Source organism: Podarcis liolepis (assembly GCF_965112155.1).
Source record: "Podarcis liolepis genome assembly, chromosome: 1".
Classification (NCBI taxonomy): Eukaryota; Metazoa; Chordata; class Lepidosauria; order Squamata; family Lacertidae; genus Podarcis; species Podarcis liolepis.
Genome location: NC_139554.1, coordinates 22546505 through 22562231, shown reverse-complemented (window position 1 = coordinate 22562231; position 15727 = coordinate 22546505). Strand labels below are relative to the sequence as shown.

The 15727-nt window shown below is 46.3% G+C and overlaps 2 protein-coding genes across 2 annotated transcripts in view; one reads left to right on the top strand and one right to left on the bottom strand.

Annotated features, from left to right (window-relative positions):
* Positions 1 to 15727, top strand: part of LOC310706715 (endogenous retrovirus group 3 member 1 Env polyprotein-like) — an 874531-nt gene that overhangs the window by 48562 nt on the left and 810242 nt on the right. The gene's annotated exons all lie outside the window — the stretch shown is intronic.
* LGMN (legumain) overlaps positions 2782 to 15727 on the bottom strand; it is a 28695-nt gene continuing 15749 nt past the window's right edge. The window contains exons 5-14 of the mRNA XM_083502986.1: positions 15639 to 15724; positions 15448 to 15523; positions 14394 to 14456; positions 12924 to 12990; positions 11437 to 11555; positions 9144 to 9233; positions 6936 to 7136; positions 5336 to 5509; positions 4829 to 4896; positions 2782 to 3609 (exon numbers count right to left, since the gene is read on the bottom strand). Coding sequence (XP_083359112.1) covers positions 3570 to 3609; positions 4829 to 4896; positions 5336 to 5509; positions 6936 to 7136; positions 9144 to 9233; positions 11437 to 11555; positions 12924 to 12990; positions 14394 to 14456; positions 15448 to 15523; positions 15639 to 15724 — 984 coding nt within the window. The 3' untranslated portion in view covers positions 2782 to 3569. The remainder of the gene's footprint in view (positions 3610 to 4828; positions 4897 to 5335; positions 5510 to 6935; positions 7137 to 9143; positions 9234 to 11436; positions 11556 to 12923; positions 12991 to 14393; positions 14457 to 15447; positions 15524 to 15638; positions 15725 to 15727) is intronic.

Genomic DNA, 15727 nt, shown 5'->3' with positions numbered 1-15727 from the left:
CATGATACGGTTGAAGTGTGGACAATGGAAGACTTGCAGAACCATTCTGTGTTTAGCGGCAACAAATAAAAATGTTATCCAAGTGGGGTGAAAAGCAATCTGGTTTAAGGGACCTTACAATTTTGGCAGAGTTCAAACTCAAATTCAGTAAATTGTGCTAGCCGAAGGCCATGACGAACCCATACAAACACAGACATTCTAAAATATAAAATGGGTTAATGGTAAAATTTTATGCATAGTAATTTGGGAGCAGGGTCAAACACAGTGGGGTTTACTTCTAGGTAGACATAGGATTAGGGACGCGGGTGGCGCTGTGGGTTAAACCACAGAGTCTAGAACCTGCCGATCAGAAGGTCAGAGGTTCGAATCCCCGTGACAGGGTGAGCTCCTGTTGCTCGTAAATAGGTACCGCTCTAGCGGGAAGGTAAACGGCGTTTCCGTGCATTGCTCTGGCTCGCCAGAATTGGCTTAGTCATGCTGACCACATGACCCGGAAGCTGTATGCCGGCTCCCTCGGCCAATAAAGCGAGATGAGCACCGCAACCCCAGAGTCGGCCACGACTGGACCTAATGGTCAGGGGTCCCTTTACTTTTACCTAGACATAGGATTAGGTTGGATGTAATATAAATTCCTCAAACTTTCAATCCTCAGGGGTTGGGTATTATTTGACAACTGCTACTTACTGAAGCATGCACTGTTCTTTGTTTATGGAGAAGTTATAAGACATTGCATCAATCCCTTTACTGATTACAAAATAAAAATGACTTCTCAGTGAAGCAGATTAGTTGTGCAAGAGTGCCAAACCCACTTTCACTGTGCAACCTTGAACTTGCCAGTCAAGACTCCTGCATTGCAGAGGGTTGGAGACCCCCCCCCCAAGTCACCTCCAACTCTACAGTTCTATAATTCTTTGAAATCCCACCCACAAAATAGAAAGGGTCTGAAGGCACCCCTACACCTTGTCTTGGAAACATTCCTATAAAGAATAGATCTGTGCTGTTGGTTTAACTGGCAGATCTCTCTCTCTCTCGCAAAAAAGTCTACTACTCTGTGCCAGGATTACAACTGGCAGCAGCTGTAAGCTTCCAAGAGACTTGTTGCCCAAGAAATGTCCTAGTCACTCCAGAGAATGCAGTATATTTCTGGGGAAATATACTATTTACTATTGAGATACTGGTGTATGGGTGTCTCAGTAGTATATTTCTGGGGAAATATACTACTCAGACACCCATACACCAATATCTTGATAGTAAACCTGTCACTACTGCAATTTTTTAAGGCCTGGCATTAGGAACATAGAAACCTGCCTCAGGTCTTAGCAGACAATGTATTGCAGGCACTGGCAGGCAGCAGCTCTCCAGACAGGAGCTTATGCCCGGTCAACCTGGGACTTTCTGGCTGCAAGGCAAGGTGCTCTACCACTGAACTACAGCTCCTGCCACAATACAATTAATCTGCAACCGGCTGGAGTTCAGCATTTGGGCCATGCATGTATAAGAGTTTAAAACACAGCTAAGTCATTCTTTTTCTCAATTCAAACCAAAAGCCGGCTTGGGGCAGGGGAATGCATCAAAACAAAGTATTTTCCTAGGAAAAGACAGGATGGATATGGGCTGTGAATAATATTGGATATACACCACTTTCTGAAACAGTGGTGGGAGCGCTCAGGATGCAGAGTACATGGGAGCGTGCGCAACCGTCTAGGTCTCAGCAAATAATGAATGGATCAGTACTCAATGTTTTCAGAAGGAAACGGCAACATTTTACCTGCAGCTTCCTAGCATAGAACATTGGGGCTACAAGCAACTCCATAAGCACTTGAAAAGGCCACATTATTGAGAGTTGGTGTTTTTGAAATACACAAAGGAAGGGTGAGCTAGGAAAAGCCAGCAAGGTGGGGGAATAGCTAATTTCAGTGGTTGCTAACTCCCAGTTTGGGGACTCGATTGGGCCTTTTCGCCACATTCCCTCCAAGACCCCACTGATTTTGGCAGCAGCAACAGGGTGAAATTAAGTTGGTGCCATGCTGGGGAGAGCAGAGCACAGCACCCTGGTAAAAAATGCAAGATGTTCTCTTCTTGATCATCCGATTGATTATGGGATGGGGAAAAACACCTCCTCATCTCACCTGCACCAACCAGCTGAAGAAGGGGCTGTATGCAAGTGTGGGGATAAAGCCACCCAACTTTTGGCCATAGCCACCACTGTCATGCAACCCTGTGTCCAGGGGTGAATACAGACCACTGGCCTAAGCAAAGGGCACATCTGCTCTATGTGAGCTTTTAGAATGGGATCCAATGGGGTTATCTGAAAGATAACCTCTTTCTCTCTAACTTACATCACCAATGTTCCAGGTGCTTGGCAAAAAAAGGAGAAAATAAATCCTACTTTCACTGCATTATACTACTAGAGTGCCTCAGGCAAATGGCAATAATGTAGTTCCACTGGGGAAGCCCACCTCATGAGAAGAGAAGACTCCCTTGAAAAGACCCTGAAGTTGGGAAAGATGGAGGGCACAAGGAGAAGGGGACGGCAGAGGACGATATGGTTGGACAGTGTTCTCGAAGCTACAAACATGAGTTTGATCAAACTGCGGGAGGCAGTGGAAGACAGGAGTGCCTGGCGTGCTCTGGTCCATGGGGTCACGAAGAGTCGGACACGACTAAATGACTGAACAACAACTGGGGAAGCATCAAAGAGGCTAAAGTTAAACCACAAACAAACCTGAGGTGCAAGTTGCTGCTTAACAAACCACCCCGTTAAAAGACTGGAGACAAATGTGAGTTTAGAGTGAGGCATAAGCAGCTCAACATGTTTTATTATCCTTCACAGGTCAACACTGCACAATCTCCCACCAAGTTGTGTAAACATACAATTACATAAGAATCAGAAAACAGAACAGACATTCGTCTCCTTCAGTGTGGGGGGCTTTTGTGACCACGGTTTTATCTTCAAACAAAACCCAAGCACTTTAAATCAAATTATCCAATTAACTCTCACACACACCCCTCCACAACCCCAATTTACAGCTGGCCTTTTATTCTTCTTGACATGTGCAATCTAGAAGCTTGCAGTCAACCCTTGGGTCCTTAAAGCATTAATTTCCAATTATAAAAAACAAACAGAAATGCCATATCCACTACAGGCCATTTTTCTGTGTGGAATTCCTTAGTTAATTCTCAAAAAAGGAGGCCACCAAAACCTGAGCAAACGATTAAAAAAAAGAGAAGAAAACCAGTACAATTCAAAGCAATCCCTTTGCTGTAATTGCCAAAACAGTCTCAGAGTGGAATTCAATAATGCGATTCTGAAGGCGCTGATGAAGTTGTCCATTCCAGAAGACTTCGGGAGCAGCTTCTGGAGTGAGTCACACCCTTGGAAGGGATCCTGTCTCTCCCTCCCAAAGGCTTTAAAGTGCAGAACCTGGTGGCTATCCCTCCATGGCTTTTTTCTTTTTATTGACAGAGGACGCACTTGACTGCCTTTGCTCTATGTTAGTTCCTGGGTTTGACGACTACCACATTATTCACTGCTCGTTGCTGAATTTCTCGACTGAATTGCTTTTTGGTTAAAATTCATTGCAGGCTCGATCCATGGCTGATAGTATTCTGCAAGAGAAACGACAAGCGTAAAAAACAAGGGTTTTCTCACGGCACAAATTTGTTTTGCGTACTAGGGCAGTGTTTCGTAAATTCGGGTCTCCGGCTGTTGTTGGACTGCAACTCCCATGATCCCCAGCTAGCAGGACCAGGGATGATGGGAACTGTAGTCCAAAATGCTGGAGACCCAAGTTTGGGAACACTGTACTGTGGGCTGCACCCCCTGCTTGCACTGCCCACCAGCCCTGCCTACCTGCCACAGCTCCTTACACTTCACAGTGGTACCTGGTGAGAGAAGGTTGTGCTGGTTCCCCCAGCTTTTCAGATCACTTGCAGAGAGGGGAAGGGCTGTGGGGCAGACCTCCCTGCACCTCCCACTTCCATCTTCAATAAGCAGCAGCAACCTGACTTCTCCCTTTTGCCACCCACCTGCCTGAGTCTGCTCACACACTTCTGACTGCCGCCAGGGGGTGGGAGGACAAAGAGCAGAAAGACTCCCCCCGCTTTTCCCACTGCCAAGAGCTGTCATTTTGAAGTGCAGGCTCTTCTTTCTTGGTGGCAGCAGCAATGTGAACATTTCTCCCTTTCATTCCTCTCCCTCCTTGCCCTTTGGTGACGGTCTGCTTGCTTCACTGGCCCGCTTATAATAATACAATTTATTACTTCTATCCCGCCCATCTGGCTTGGTTTCCCCAGCCACTCTGGGCGGCTTGGACATTCCCCCACCCCTGGGTGCCAGCGGCGGAAGCAGCAGCAATGGCCCCTTGCTCCTCCCTTTTGCTTGGGCAGCAGGATAGCTCAGTTGGTTAGGGAAGGGTGATGATAATGCCAAGGTTGCAGGATTGATCCCTGCCTGGGACAGCTGCATCTTCCTGCGCTGCAGAGGGTTGGGCGAGACGATCCTCTTCCAACTCTACAATTCTATGATTCTCTCACCTTGCTTAAACTTGGCTGCAGATGCACACTCCATCACTAGCATGACAAGCGGCAGGTGCAAATATAGTACGGTAAGATTAAACAAAGATACACACATCTATCTATGGTTTACTGGCACGTAAATGCTAAAAGCACATTTCATGTAACAGTTCTCTCTCCCTCTCTGCGTTGATAGAATATCTATCTCCAGATTCCTTATAGAAGGTAGTAAGAACTAGCCCAAATATACAATTGACGTTCTCCTTCTAGAAAATGCACATCACACCTCAAATCATTTGTACACAGATTTTACCTGTCAATGGGATATCCTGTTTCACAGACGTTGACCAAAGCGTACAGTTGTCTCAGAGCATATTCATACTGAAAAACAGAAACAAGCAGGAGAATTACACCTTTCCCCCACTCAACGCATAATCCTAAGGGAGGCAGCTGTTCATCTGAGGGCTGTAGTCCCTTTCAGTGGGGAGAGGCTATGGGTGAAGCTGAAGTCTGTGGGGGTGAAACCAGAGCAAGAGATGGGTAGGGGCATGGCTTCTCTCCCCCTCCCCTTCATTCCCAACCGGTTTGCTGTCAGGGGAGGTCAGACCACTCTTGCCAGAGGCACAAACTGATCGCTCACTGACGGCTCACTCACAGAAGTAAAGCAACTGATCAGATAAAATATCCCTCTCAAGACAACCAAGATATCTTGATGCAAGCTCCTCCCAGAGAGGGATGCAGCAGTTAGCCCAGTCTACTCATCACCTTGCACTTAAGTGTGGCTATACTGAGCCTTGGCTCCAAGTCTGAAGAGACTTACCACAGGGGAGGCATGCCAGTTGAAGCAATGGCTCTTGAAGTGACGCACTGAGGCCTCGTAACAGTCGTAATTCGTGAGGCTCATCCTCTCCGACAGGAGCTGCTCTGTGTGCTCACTGGAAAGCGTTATGAAGGATATAATCTTGCGCATGGCATTCTGGATTTGCTCTTTAGCCTGTGGAGGAAGAGACAAGAGTAACTCTTTTGTTATCTAGAACACAGCTGCTTAGTGCCCTCTAGGCAACTGCGGCTCTAACAGAAGCCTCCTGTGCTTACACAGCTTTTTGGGGGGAGGGGAAGGGAAGGGTCAAACCAAAGAAGTCTGCTAGCCACAACCACCATGTCCATTTGCCTTTTGAACATCTCATTTCTGGTCACATAACTCAGAGCTGGAAGTTATCACAGAAGTCTCGGCTGAGACATTCTTAATACAAGAACCGAAAGCATCCTAGGCTGAGTTTCGCATCTTGCTATGCTCAGGTGACCTCTGGGGGAAATCACAGCACATCCCCACCACTCATGTGGGGGGGAAACATGTCTCTTCCTTCTGTTCACGCTGGAACAGCTGGTTCCCACAGTCTGCTGTGAAAGCACCTTTTCTGGGGGCTGTGCACGCAAAACATACTGAAAAAGGAAGCTTGGGAAGTTCCAGTTTGAAAACAGAAAACCTCCAAGCTAGTTGGCAGCCTGTTGAGGTGCTTCTCAGATCATGAGACAGTATCATGGACAACATAGACAACAAGTATTTCGTACGGCAGCATGCTGACCAACTCTCAAAAACTGCTGCCAATAGGCAATGCTGAATTCATCCTCGCTCAAAAGTTCACCACCAAAATTTGCAGAAGAGATATTTTAAGGAAGCAGCTCCCCCCCCCCCCGCCAACCCTTGCACGTGCAAAGCAGGAGCACTCAAGCATATCAGCGCTGAGTATAGCGCTCAGGGGCATATCCTGCCTGTTTGTGTAGAACCAAAGGTGAAGTATTTCAGAAGCTCTGCAAATGCCATCTTGGTAGTCAAAACAACTCCACAATTAACTGGCAGTAGTTGTAACAATCAGCTGGTATAAGTTTATATTTTTTATATAGGCCGATCAGCTTGCTTTGATGTTATCTGCGTGCTTGGGGTGCTGGTCTCTGAGCCCAGGAAAGGAAAATATCTGTAAGATTTGGTTATTTGCCACCTATGCCCTTATCTGGTCAGGTGGAGTGATGGGAAGCCCTGACCCAAGTGATGCATGCTGCTTTGTGTATAAAGAACATATGAATGTTTGCTTGGGCATGGAGAAGCCATCTCCTTGTTGCGGTGTCCATCCCATGTTTGCAAAGGCCGCGAGACCTGACAGGCTGATTTGTTGCAAGTCTACACCTTTCATTCATAAAGCACTAGAACAGGTCACTTGAATGCTTTCGATATCCCTTTTTTTTTTGTATCCCTGCACCAACCACTGCACAGAGCCCTCCCTCCTTTGGGTTGGTGATTCAGAACATTGTTCTATCAAATGAAGTACAACACGAATTAGCGGCATTCACATGGGTGCAGTGAGCTCCTACTTCCAACCCTGCCACACTGTCGTTAATATTGCGCCCCTCTCGGCTCTTACCTCCAGGTGTCTCTTCATCTCTCCTAGAATCGCCTTGGCCTCAACCGCATCATTTGTGGCCATCAGTTTGCGCTTCATGATTGCAAGGGGGACGTCGGGGCTGGGGGTGAGGTCATAGCGACTCACGGGGGGCAACGAAATGGGGGCGCTGGAGGCGCTTCTTGTGCCCTGGAACTGCGCCACTTTCATGTGAGCGATGGACTGCGAGGGGGTGGGGGAGAGAAGAAGAAAAAGACACCCTTCACTTTAATGGGACGGGCGCATTTTGGGGAAGCAGAGCTGTTTTCAAAAGCTTGCGATTGCTTGAAAACCTGGAGGGGACTGGTTTTCAATCAATTGGTTTGTTCTTCCAGCAGCCCCTGAGACAAGATGGGCAAGTTTCCTAAGGCTACCTGGTGGACTGAAAGCAAGGATCTGAGCTAGGTCCTCTCACATCTGTCTCCAGGCACTGTTAACGCACCCAATAAAACACCTCGAATGGAGAGGCCATGGAGAAATTAAGCTGAGCTTCAAGAGCACCTGTGATTTTATATAAGCAAGTGCTTTACAGAGGCCTCAATGTACAAGCTGTACCCAAAGTATCCATACTTGGTGATGCACTGGGAGCCAGAGTGGGGTAATGGTTAAGAGTGTTGGACTAGGATCTGGGAGACCCAGGTATGAATCCCTATTCTGTCATGAAGCTGACTGGGTGACCTCGGGCCAGTTGCCGTCACTTAGCCTAACCTACCTCACAGGGTTGTTGTGAGGAGGAAAATCATGTGAGATCCTTGGAAGATAAAGGTGGTATATAACCGTAACAAACAGTAATAATACTCAAGAGTAGACCTATTTGCCTCACGACACTACAATTCCTGAGAGTTCTCTGGAAAGAGGGATTTGACTGTTAAACTGTAGCTGTGAGAGGAATGAAGGTTTCCTACCAACTCTCAGGAGCCTTAACAAACTACATTTCCCAGGATTCTTTGGGGCTAAAGTTGGATGCGACCTTGAGAAGCTACCTTATACCAGGTTAAACTGCTTTGTCATCTAGCCCAGTATTGTCTACCTACTCTGACTGGCAGAAGCTCTCCAGGGTCCCAGGGCATGTGTTACCCAGGGTGATGCCAGGGACTGAATCTGGGACCTATTGCATGCAAAACGTATGTGCTTTACCACAGGGATACAGGACCCTTCTGCAATTTGAAACTGGCTGAAAACACAGAGGGCTGGAGAAACCAGGAGTCGTCTCAGCTCTGGAAGGAGAGCATGTTGCAAAACTGGAGGGAAAAGGGGGAAAGAGCAAGCAGCCATGCCCTGGATAGTTGGTCTTGCAGCATTAAGACACAGGTTAACTGCTGAATCAGGGCAGGGTTGGGCCTTTAAGCTTCCCGAGTAGGAATTGCGCCTGGGGCCTTTAGCAAACTACAGAGCTCCTTGGGAGGATGAACAGAGGACAAGTGTAAGGAACAAATTGCACAACACAAGCCCTCTAAAGTAGGGTTGCTGTAGGATGGAACAGTACAGAGTGCTGGATTAAGAAATCCTGGGTTTAAATCCTTGCTCAGTTGTGAAGTACACCAGGAGACCTTGGGCAATCACTTTACCTACTTCACGAGGCTGTTGTGTTAAAGCGGGGGGGGGGGATGGAGGGAAGGGAGGAACTATGTACGCAACTCCCCCCCCCCCCAACTCTTGGGAGCAGGGTAAGGAAAGTAAGAAATAAAAGTTCTGCTCCCCCATTTGTTTCCGCTTTTTCCAGTTTCAAGATTTAGGATACAGACTGGAAGGTCCAGTTCAAAATAGCTATGATTTGGCGTACAGTCATACCTTGGGTTACAGATGCTTCAGGTTGCATTTTTTCGGGTTATGGACTGCCGAAACCTGGAAATACTGGAACGGGTTACTTCCGGGTTTCGGCGGTTGCGCATGTGCAGAAGCACTAAATCGCGCTGCGGGTTGCAAATGTGCATCCTGCAAGGATCATGTTCGCAACCCAAGCGTCCGTCCACTGTATTGTGAGAGTGCTTGACTGGAAGCTGGGAGACCTACTTGGCAATGAAGCTCACCGGACGACCTGAGGCTGGATGCAGTCTCTCAGCCTAACCTACCTCACAGGGGTTGTTGTAGTATTACAGACAAAACCACAGACAAGGTTAAGAAATACAAAGTAAACATTGGTGCAAAACACAACTGTCCGCAGTTGCCCATTTGAGACCAAACACTCACCAAGTTTCCATACTGCATCACATGGCTGGTGTTTGTATGCTTCTTTACCAACAGAAACTGCTTGTGCAGAGTTTCTTTCTTCAAATCCTCCTGCAGACAAAAAAAAAAGGCATAGAGAGAAAAAGAAAAGTTGCACATGATTCAGCTACTTACATACCAACGCAATTGAAAAGGTTTTACTTCCCTTTTGGGAAAGAGGGGAGCTAAAAAAAAAATACGACAACGAAGCAATTGCTGACCAAGTTCCTAATGCGATTGTGCAATCAGGAAACTTGAAACGGTACTTCAACAGACCTCCCATCGTGAATCATTAGTTCTTGGGCAAAACTCCCATTGTGGTTCATTCATTCTTAGTCAGTTAGGAAGTCTGCAATGAATGACTGGGCATCGAGAACTATGAAACAAATAGTACTATGGATTTATTCAGTCTGCAAGTTTGAATGCCATTTGATTGTAATTTTGTACAACAGTTTGTGATGCTTTCATGACAGGTTTGTGGAAATAGTTCTTTTTTCAAATTTATACATTTCACTGATTTTACAATCATTTTTACATTTCAAAACCTGACTTCCTTCCCACGCTTTTAACATTTTCTACATATCCAAATTAACTTAATTTGTTCATTTATTCCTCTTCTTTAAATATATACTGTTATGAAACTGTGGGTTATTATAATAATCCTGCCAATGCTTTTATCTGTTTGGTTTATGTAAATAGTTCTAATAATAGTAATAGTTTTGATAAATACAAGTTATCTGTGCCCTTTTCAGACATTTGCAGCCTATATCTGCCCTGCAGTTAGCTAGAAACACAACAGGTCTTCCTGCTACAGTCCACAATGGCAATGCATACAACCTCTTGTTGAATCTGGTATTTGCTGGATTGCTGTCCCCTGCATAAATGCTCCCACCAAAAGTCATCTTAGGCCAGTGGTGTCCAAACTTTTTTCAAAGAGGGCCAGATTTGATGGAGTGAAGGGCTGTGGGGGCTGACCAAAGTTTTGGACCTTTTTTTAGGAGTGAAATTGTTGAGCTTAAACCAACCAGTGGGCCAGATTAGGCCCCCGAAACAGACTTTGGACATGCCTGTCAGGCTATCTTAGCCCTTTCTCCAGCACACCTGCTGTCTGAAGAGCAGAGGGTACCAACTGGGGGGAGAGGGGGAAGACTTCTTAACTTAGAGCAATTGACTCTTGAATTTGTCTGTTTATCATTTATTGGTGTTGGGATATTGAGAAACGCAAAGGAGCAGTCATTAAACCCTGGCACCTCTGAAGATTCCCAGGAGAGCACTGTGACGTTAACATATGAGAGTGCTGGAGGTGAAATAGTTAAACAAGTTGCCCAATCAGAACCCAGGGGGGTGGAGTCAGTAGGACTATAAAACCAGCGAAGGGAGGAGTTCATTGGGAGTTGGATGGTTGGTAGGAGTGGGAGTGAATTGGGATAGAGTCTGTGGGTAGGTTGAGTTAGTGTAGCGAAATAAGCTGAGTCAGGAACAGTTAGGAGCTAGGAAGACAAGTAAATATCTGAGAGGTGGTTTAGTGAGTGAGAGCAGGTAGCGGAAGTTATAGGTCTGGATAGGCACCCCATGACTGTAATTGACCGATACTGTTTATGAAACCACACGCTTGTTAAACTGCAATAAATAAACAGAAGTTTATGTTCCAATTTAACCCTGACTGGACTCAGTATTGTACCAGGTAGGGCCTGGGTGGTGGCAGTGAGAAATAAAGTGGTGGCACAGGGATCAATAGACGGTGAAACGTCACCCTGTGTGATCACCACAAGCACCACCAACATCATGGTGGAGTTGCCCCCAGAGGCTGAGGCAGCAAATTTAAGCTTGCACAGGTGTCGAAAGCTTGTGGCTTGTAGACTCAAGATAACATCATCACTTCTAGGTGACATCTACAACGCCCAGGCCTTTAGACGCTGCTAAATCCTCTGTGCAGGATGCAAGTATGTGGATCTAGAGATGTACCTCTTGTGAGTCAGTTCCCTGCTTGAAAGAGGATGTCTCTACTAGTATTACCAGCCACCTTCCTACTTAGATGTGGCTGGTAATACTGGGGTGCACAATGGAAAGCCCTGTACTAGACATGTATCAAGTCAGCTTAGAGAAAACACTCCCGAGAATACACTGCCTTTGGTTCTCCTACTCTAAAAGGGCCCACTGTGGCTCTTGGTGGTAAACAAAACTGCACTAAATAAAGCATTTAAAGAACAAAACAAATCAAGATCCGTAATGTCAGATGAAAGAAAAAGCAAGTTACTGGATCTTGGGGACTCACCACATCGGAATCTTCCATCCAATTGACACTGTACCAGTCGCCAAGATAGGTTTGCCTCTTGTCATCAAAATAACACGCAAAAGACGATTCGCTAGGATTAGCAGCAGTCGTGGCATAAACTGCAAGGTAAATGGAGGGGGCACTATTTACTTGCTTCGCCACAGCTGGCACACGGCTGCCGTATGCGCTTGTCCGAGTGGCCTGATCTAAACCCAGCTGAAATTAAGAACTTTGGCTTTAAGCCGATTTTAGACACATTTGCTCCAATCCAGAGCTCTGCGCACATTCAAAAGCCTTCCCCTAAAAGCGACGAAGAATGGGAAAGCTTTCACACATATAGCTCCACACATGGAACATCCCTTCAGAGGGATGCCAATTATGTGCCAGCTGGAAGGGTTGGCGAGCAAAGCAGCGACTGGGTAGAGGAAACGTAAAAGCTCTCAATATTTAAACCCCCATGTTGTTCTGCTACAACCTCCATAATCCCCACTGGAGTCTCATCTGAGCACCCAAGGTTGGTGTAGATCGGTGCAGTGAACTTCCAGACCCCTCCAAGCTTCCCCAGATGGCAGAGCCACTGCAGTCAAGCCAAGCCTAACCTGTGCTACACCCAATGTCATGCATAGGAAGTTAGGTGTGGGGCAGGCAAGGACCTGACTCCACTGAAAGGCTTTCCAGGCACCGGCAATCAACTGCAAAGCCCTGTGATCTGCTGACTGTCAGCTGATCTCATGAAGCCCCTTGCAAAGCACTCCAGAAGACCTCACAACTGCAAGACTAAAGGATCAGCAGAGCACCTTGAAAGGTGTTTTGCAGGCTGTTCACAGTTAACAGTATGGTCTTGATTTCAAACCCTGCAGGCAAAAAAGGGGTCATGACTGTGATGCCAGACAATTGACAGCTGGGTACTTCTAGCCTCATGCTGAATTTGGCAAACAAGAGGGTGGGAGGAGATCCTACCAGCCAGATCCAATTTCCCACCCCTGGTGTAAAGTTAAATGTAAAGGGACCCCTGACCATTAGGTCCAGTCGTGGCTGACTCTGGGGTTGCGACGCTCATCTCCCTTTATGGACTGAGGGAGCCGGTGTACAGCTTCCGGGTCATGTGGCCAGCAGGACTAAGCTGCTTCTGGTGAACCAGAGCAGCGCACGGAAATGCCGTTTACCTTCCCGCTGGAGCGGTACCAATTTATCTACTTGCACTTTGTGCGTTCAAACTGCTAGGTTGGCAGGAGCAGGGACCGAGCAATGGGAGTTCACCCCGTCGTGGGGATTCAAACCACCCACCTTCTGATCGGCAAGTCCTAGGCTCTGTGGTTTAAACCACAGCGCACCCGCGTCCCTCACCCCTGGTGTAGATAAGACTTAAAAACCATATTTAACCCAAATTGCAATAATGCTTGCACGTTTTCAATACCTCCCAATGAAGACTTTTTGAGTACAATCAGATGATTGGTCTCAAACCAGAACGCTGACTGTTCACTTACCATTTATATCATGAGGTAGATTTTTCATCATTGATCCAGATTCACATGCTTCAATGTAAAACACCATCTGCAATTTATGTTAAGAAATAGTGAGACACACTTCTAGATGTTTGGGTAAAGATCTGGTACCTGCTATTTCTCCCAAGTATCCTTTCCCTTACCCATAAGCTCACTGACCCACGCTCCATCTCCATCATATAGTGAAGGTACTCTAATATTTGATCATAGATTATTACTGCTCACCATGGCTCTAAATAGAGGGGGAGGAAAACTGGCTTATTGTGATGTGCAAACCATTAAATCTCAACTACTATCTGAAACCAGCCAGTTTCATCAAACACAGCTTGTTTCAACAGCTAACCATAGTTAGTTGAATGCAACACTAAGAAGTTATTCTAACTCAGAAGCTTCCAATCTTCTAACAAGTACTCGCTAACCTTATCCACATAACGCTATTCAGAAATTAGCATCATGTGCAAACTGGCCCTACCTGTAAGACTTGCAAAAACCAACTTTCACTGAATTGTCCCTAAGTTCAACCCTGGGTTTCTGTAGCATCCTTTCTTGCCTTTTTGAATAGCTGTGGTCATAACAGGTATAAAAAAAGGCGCTACCTTACTTCAACTCCACATTTACCAGAATTTGTTGGACCTTATACATGTTTCATATTCACTCAGAAGGCGCACCTTCCAAATTCAATAGAACTTACTTCCAGTTAATCAAGCAGAATTAAAATAATACTGCCTTAAAAAAACAAGTGTTTATTTTCACATTACCCTCCAGAGCAGAATGCATAGAAACTGGCTGAACATTATACACAAACTAGATACTCAAAGTAGAATGTGCCACAAAATGTTGGGTGGGGTTGTACCATTCCATCCCAGGTCAGGGTCTCCCGGCTGACCTGCCCAGTCTCACAACTGGGTGGAAGGAGGAATGAAATGAAAATCAAAGCCTGTAGAAAGAACTATTTCCTTTTCTGGAGAGGCCACTTCCTGGTTCACACAGGTTATTTCCTTTAGGGTGTTTTCCCACCTCAAGGTGTTTTTGAGAACCTGCAAACTTTGGGGTTAACCCATGTTGACTGATACTTCTCTTTCCAGAACTGTAAGGTCAGAAAATTTGGACTGGGTAAGAGAACGAGGACACTTCCCATTCCAGTTTCAGAACTGTATTACTCCAGATATGCCAAGGCAAGATTCTCTCAATATGCAAGAAAAAGGTGAAAAAAGTCCAATAGGTTTTTATTTTTTAAAAAAAGGAGAGGGGGGAAGATTAATCATACCACCTTTCCACATACTTCTGTGTTATTGAGTTTAGAACTCTACTACAACATCCTTTCCAGTAACAATTAGCATTTAGAGCGGAAGAGTTCACAAAGCTGAGTCCTATGCAATTATAATGGCTGCTACTCTTAAAATTAAATAAACAAATAAACAAATAAATAAATGTGGAAAATAGTCATTTTACCTTCTGGTATTTTTTGTGATGATACATATATGAAATGGTCTTGTTCAATTCTTCTACGTGAAGCTGTAAAACAAGGAGGTACCTGATCATATCCCACTGCTGTCCACTAAAGTAATAAGAAACACATCTAGCATACCATCAGGCACCTGAAGCACTTCAAGTAAGTTATCAGTGATCTTTACAATAACCTTGCAAGGTGGGCTTGCATTGTCACAATTCCCATATTAACCGACGGAGGCAGGGAAGGCCAAGAATTCAGCCCCTGCTCTACTGAAAACACTTACTGAGTGTCCTGTCAATGCATTCTCATGGCTGTTATATATTACCATATTTTGCGCCCCATAGGACGCTCCGGCCCATAGGACGCACCTAGTTTTTTGGGGGGGAAATAAAGAAAAAAAAAATTATTTTCCCCCCAGGTGCGGGGCTGGAAGAACCAGGTTGGGGAACAGTGGGAAGGCACGCTCTGCCTCCCCGCTGTCCCCCGAGCTTGTGGGGCTGGCGATGGGGAGAAGTGCGCTGATCCCGGGACTGCAGGCAGCTCTGTGCCGCCATCCGGAGTGGGGTGGGACTTCGCTCCCCGCTCCCACTGGCCACGCAGAGCTGCGCTGATCCCGGGACGGCAGGCAGCTCTGCGCCGCCATCTGGAGCGGGGCGGGACTTAGCGCAGAGCTGCGCTGAGCCGGGGACTGCAGGCAGCTCTGCGCAACCCTCGCAGCCGGTCTCCCGAGGGTTGCGCAGAGCTTCCTGAAGCCTGGAGAGCGAGAGGGGTCGGTGCGCACCAACCCCTCTCGCTCTCCAGGCTTCAGCGAAAGCCTGCATTCGCCCCATAGGACGCACCCAGATTTCCCCTTCATTTTTGGAGGGGAAAAAGTGCGTCCTATAGGCGAAAAATACGGTACCCAAAGTCCCAAAACAGCTATTTTTCTAGCCTTCAATGAGCGAGAGAGAAGTCTGATACAATGCAGCCAAACTGTAGCTTGAGAAAACAAGTGTTTCTAGGCTTGCGAACTAAATCAGTGCTACTTAAGACAGGGAAAAAATTTTTACGTACATCATCAGATGGAAAAGCCAGAAGTCCCGGGGCGCCATGATCAGTGAAATAGACAAATATGTGATCCCGAGGGCCACTGCAGAGAGAGAAAACCTTCTTAATTTCCAATCTTTTACTTAAATTCCAACTTGGTGTTAAAACTATATTGATGAAGAAATGACGGCATTCCATTCTCACGTCTTTCCAATTACCTTCGTAGTACTTTTCCCGATCCTTTATTCTTCACTGCTTCAGCATCACCTCTGAGCACAGCAAGGAAGTTTGCTGGTGTAACATCCTA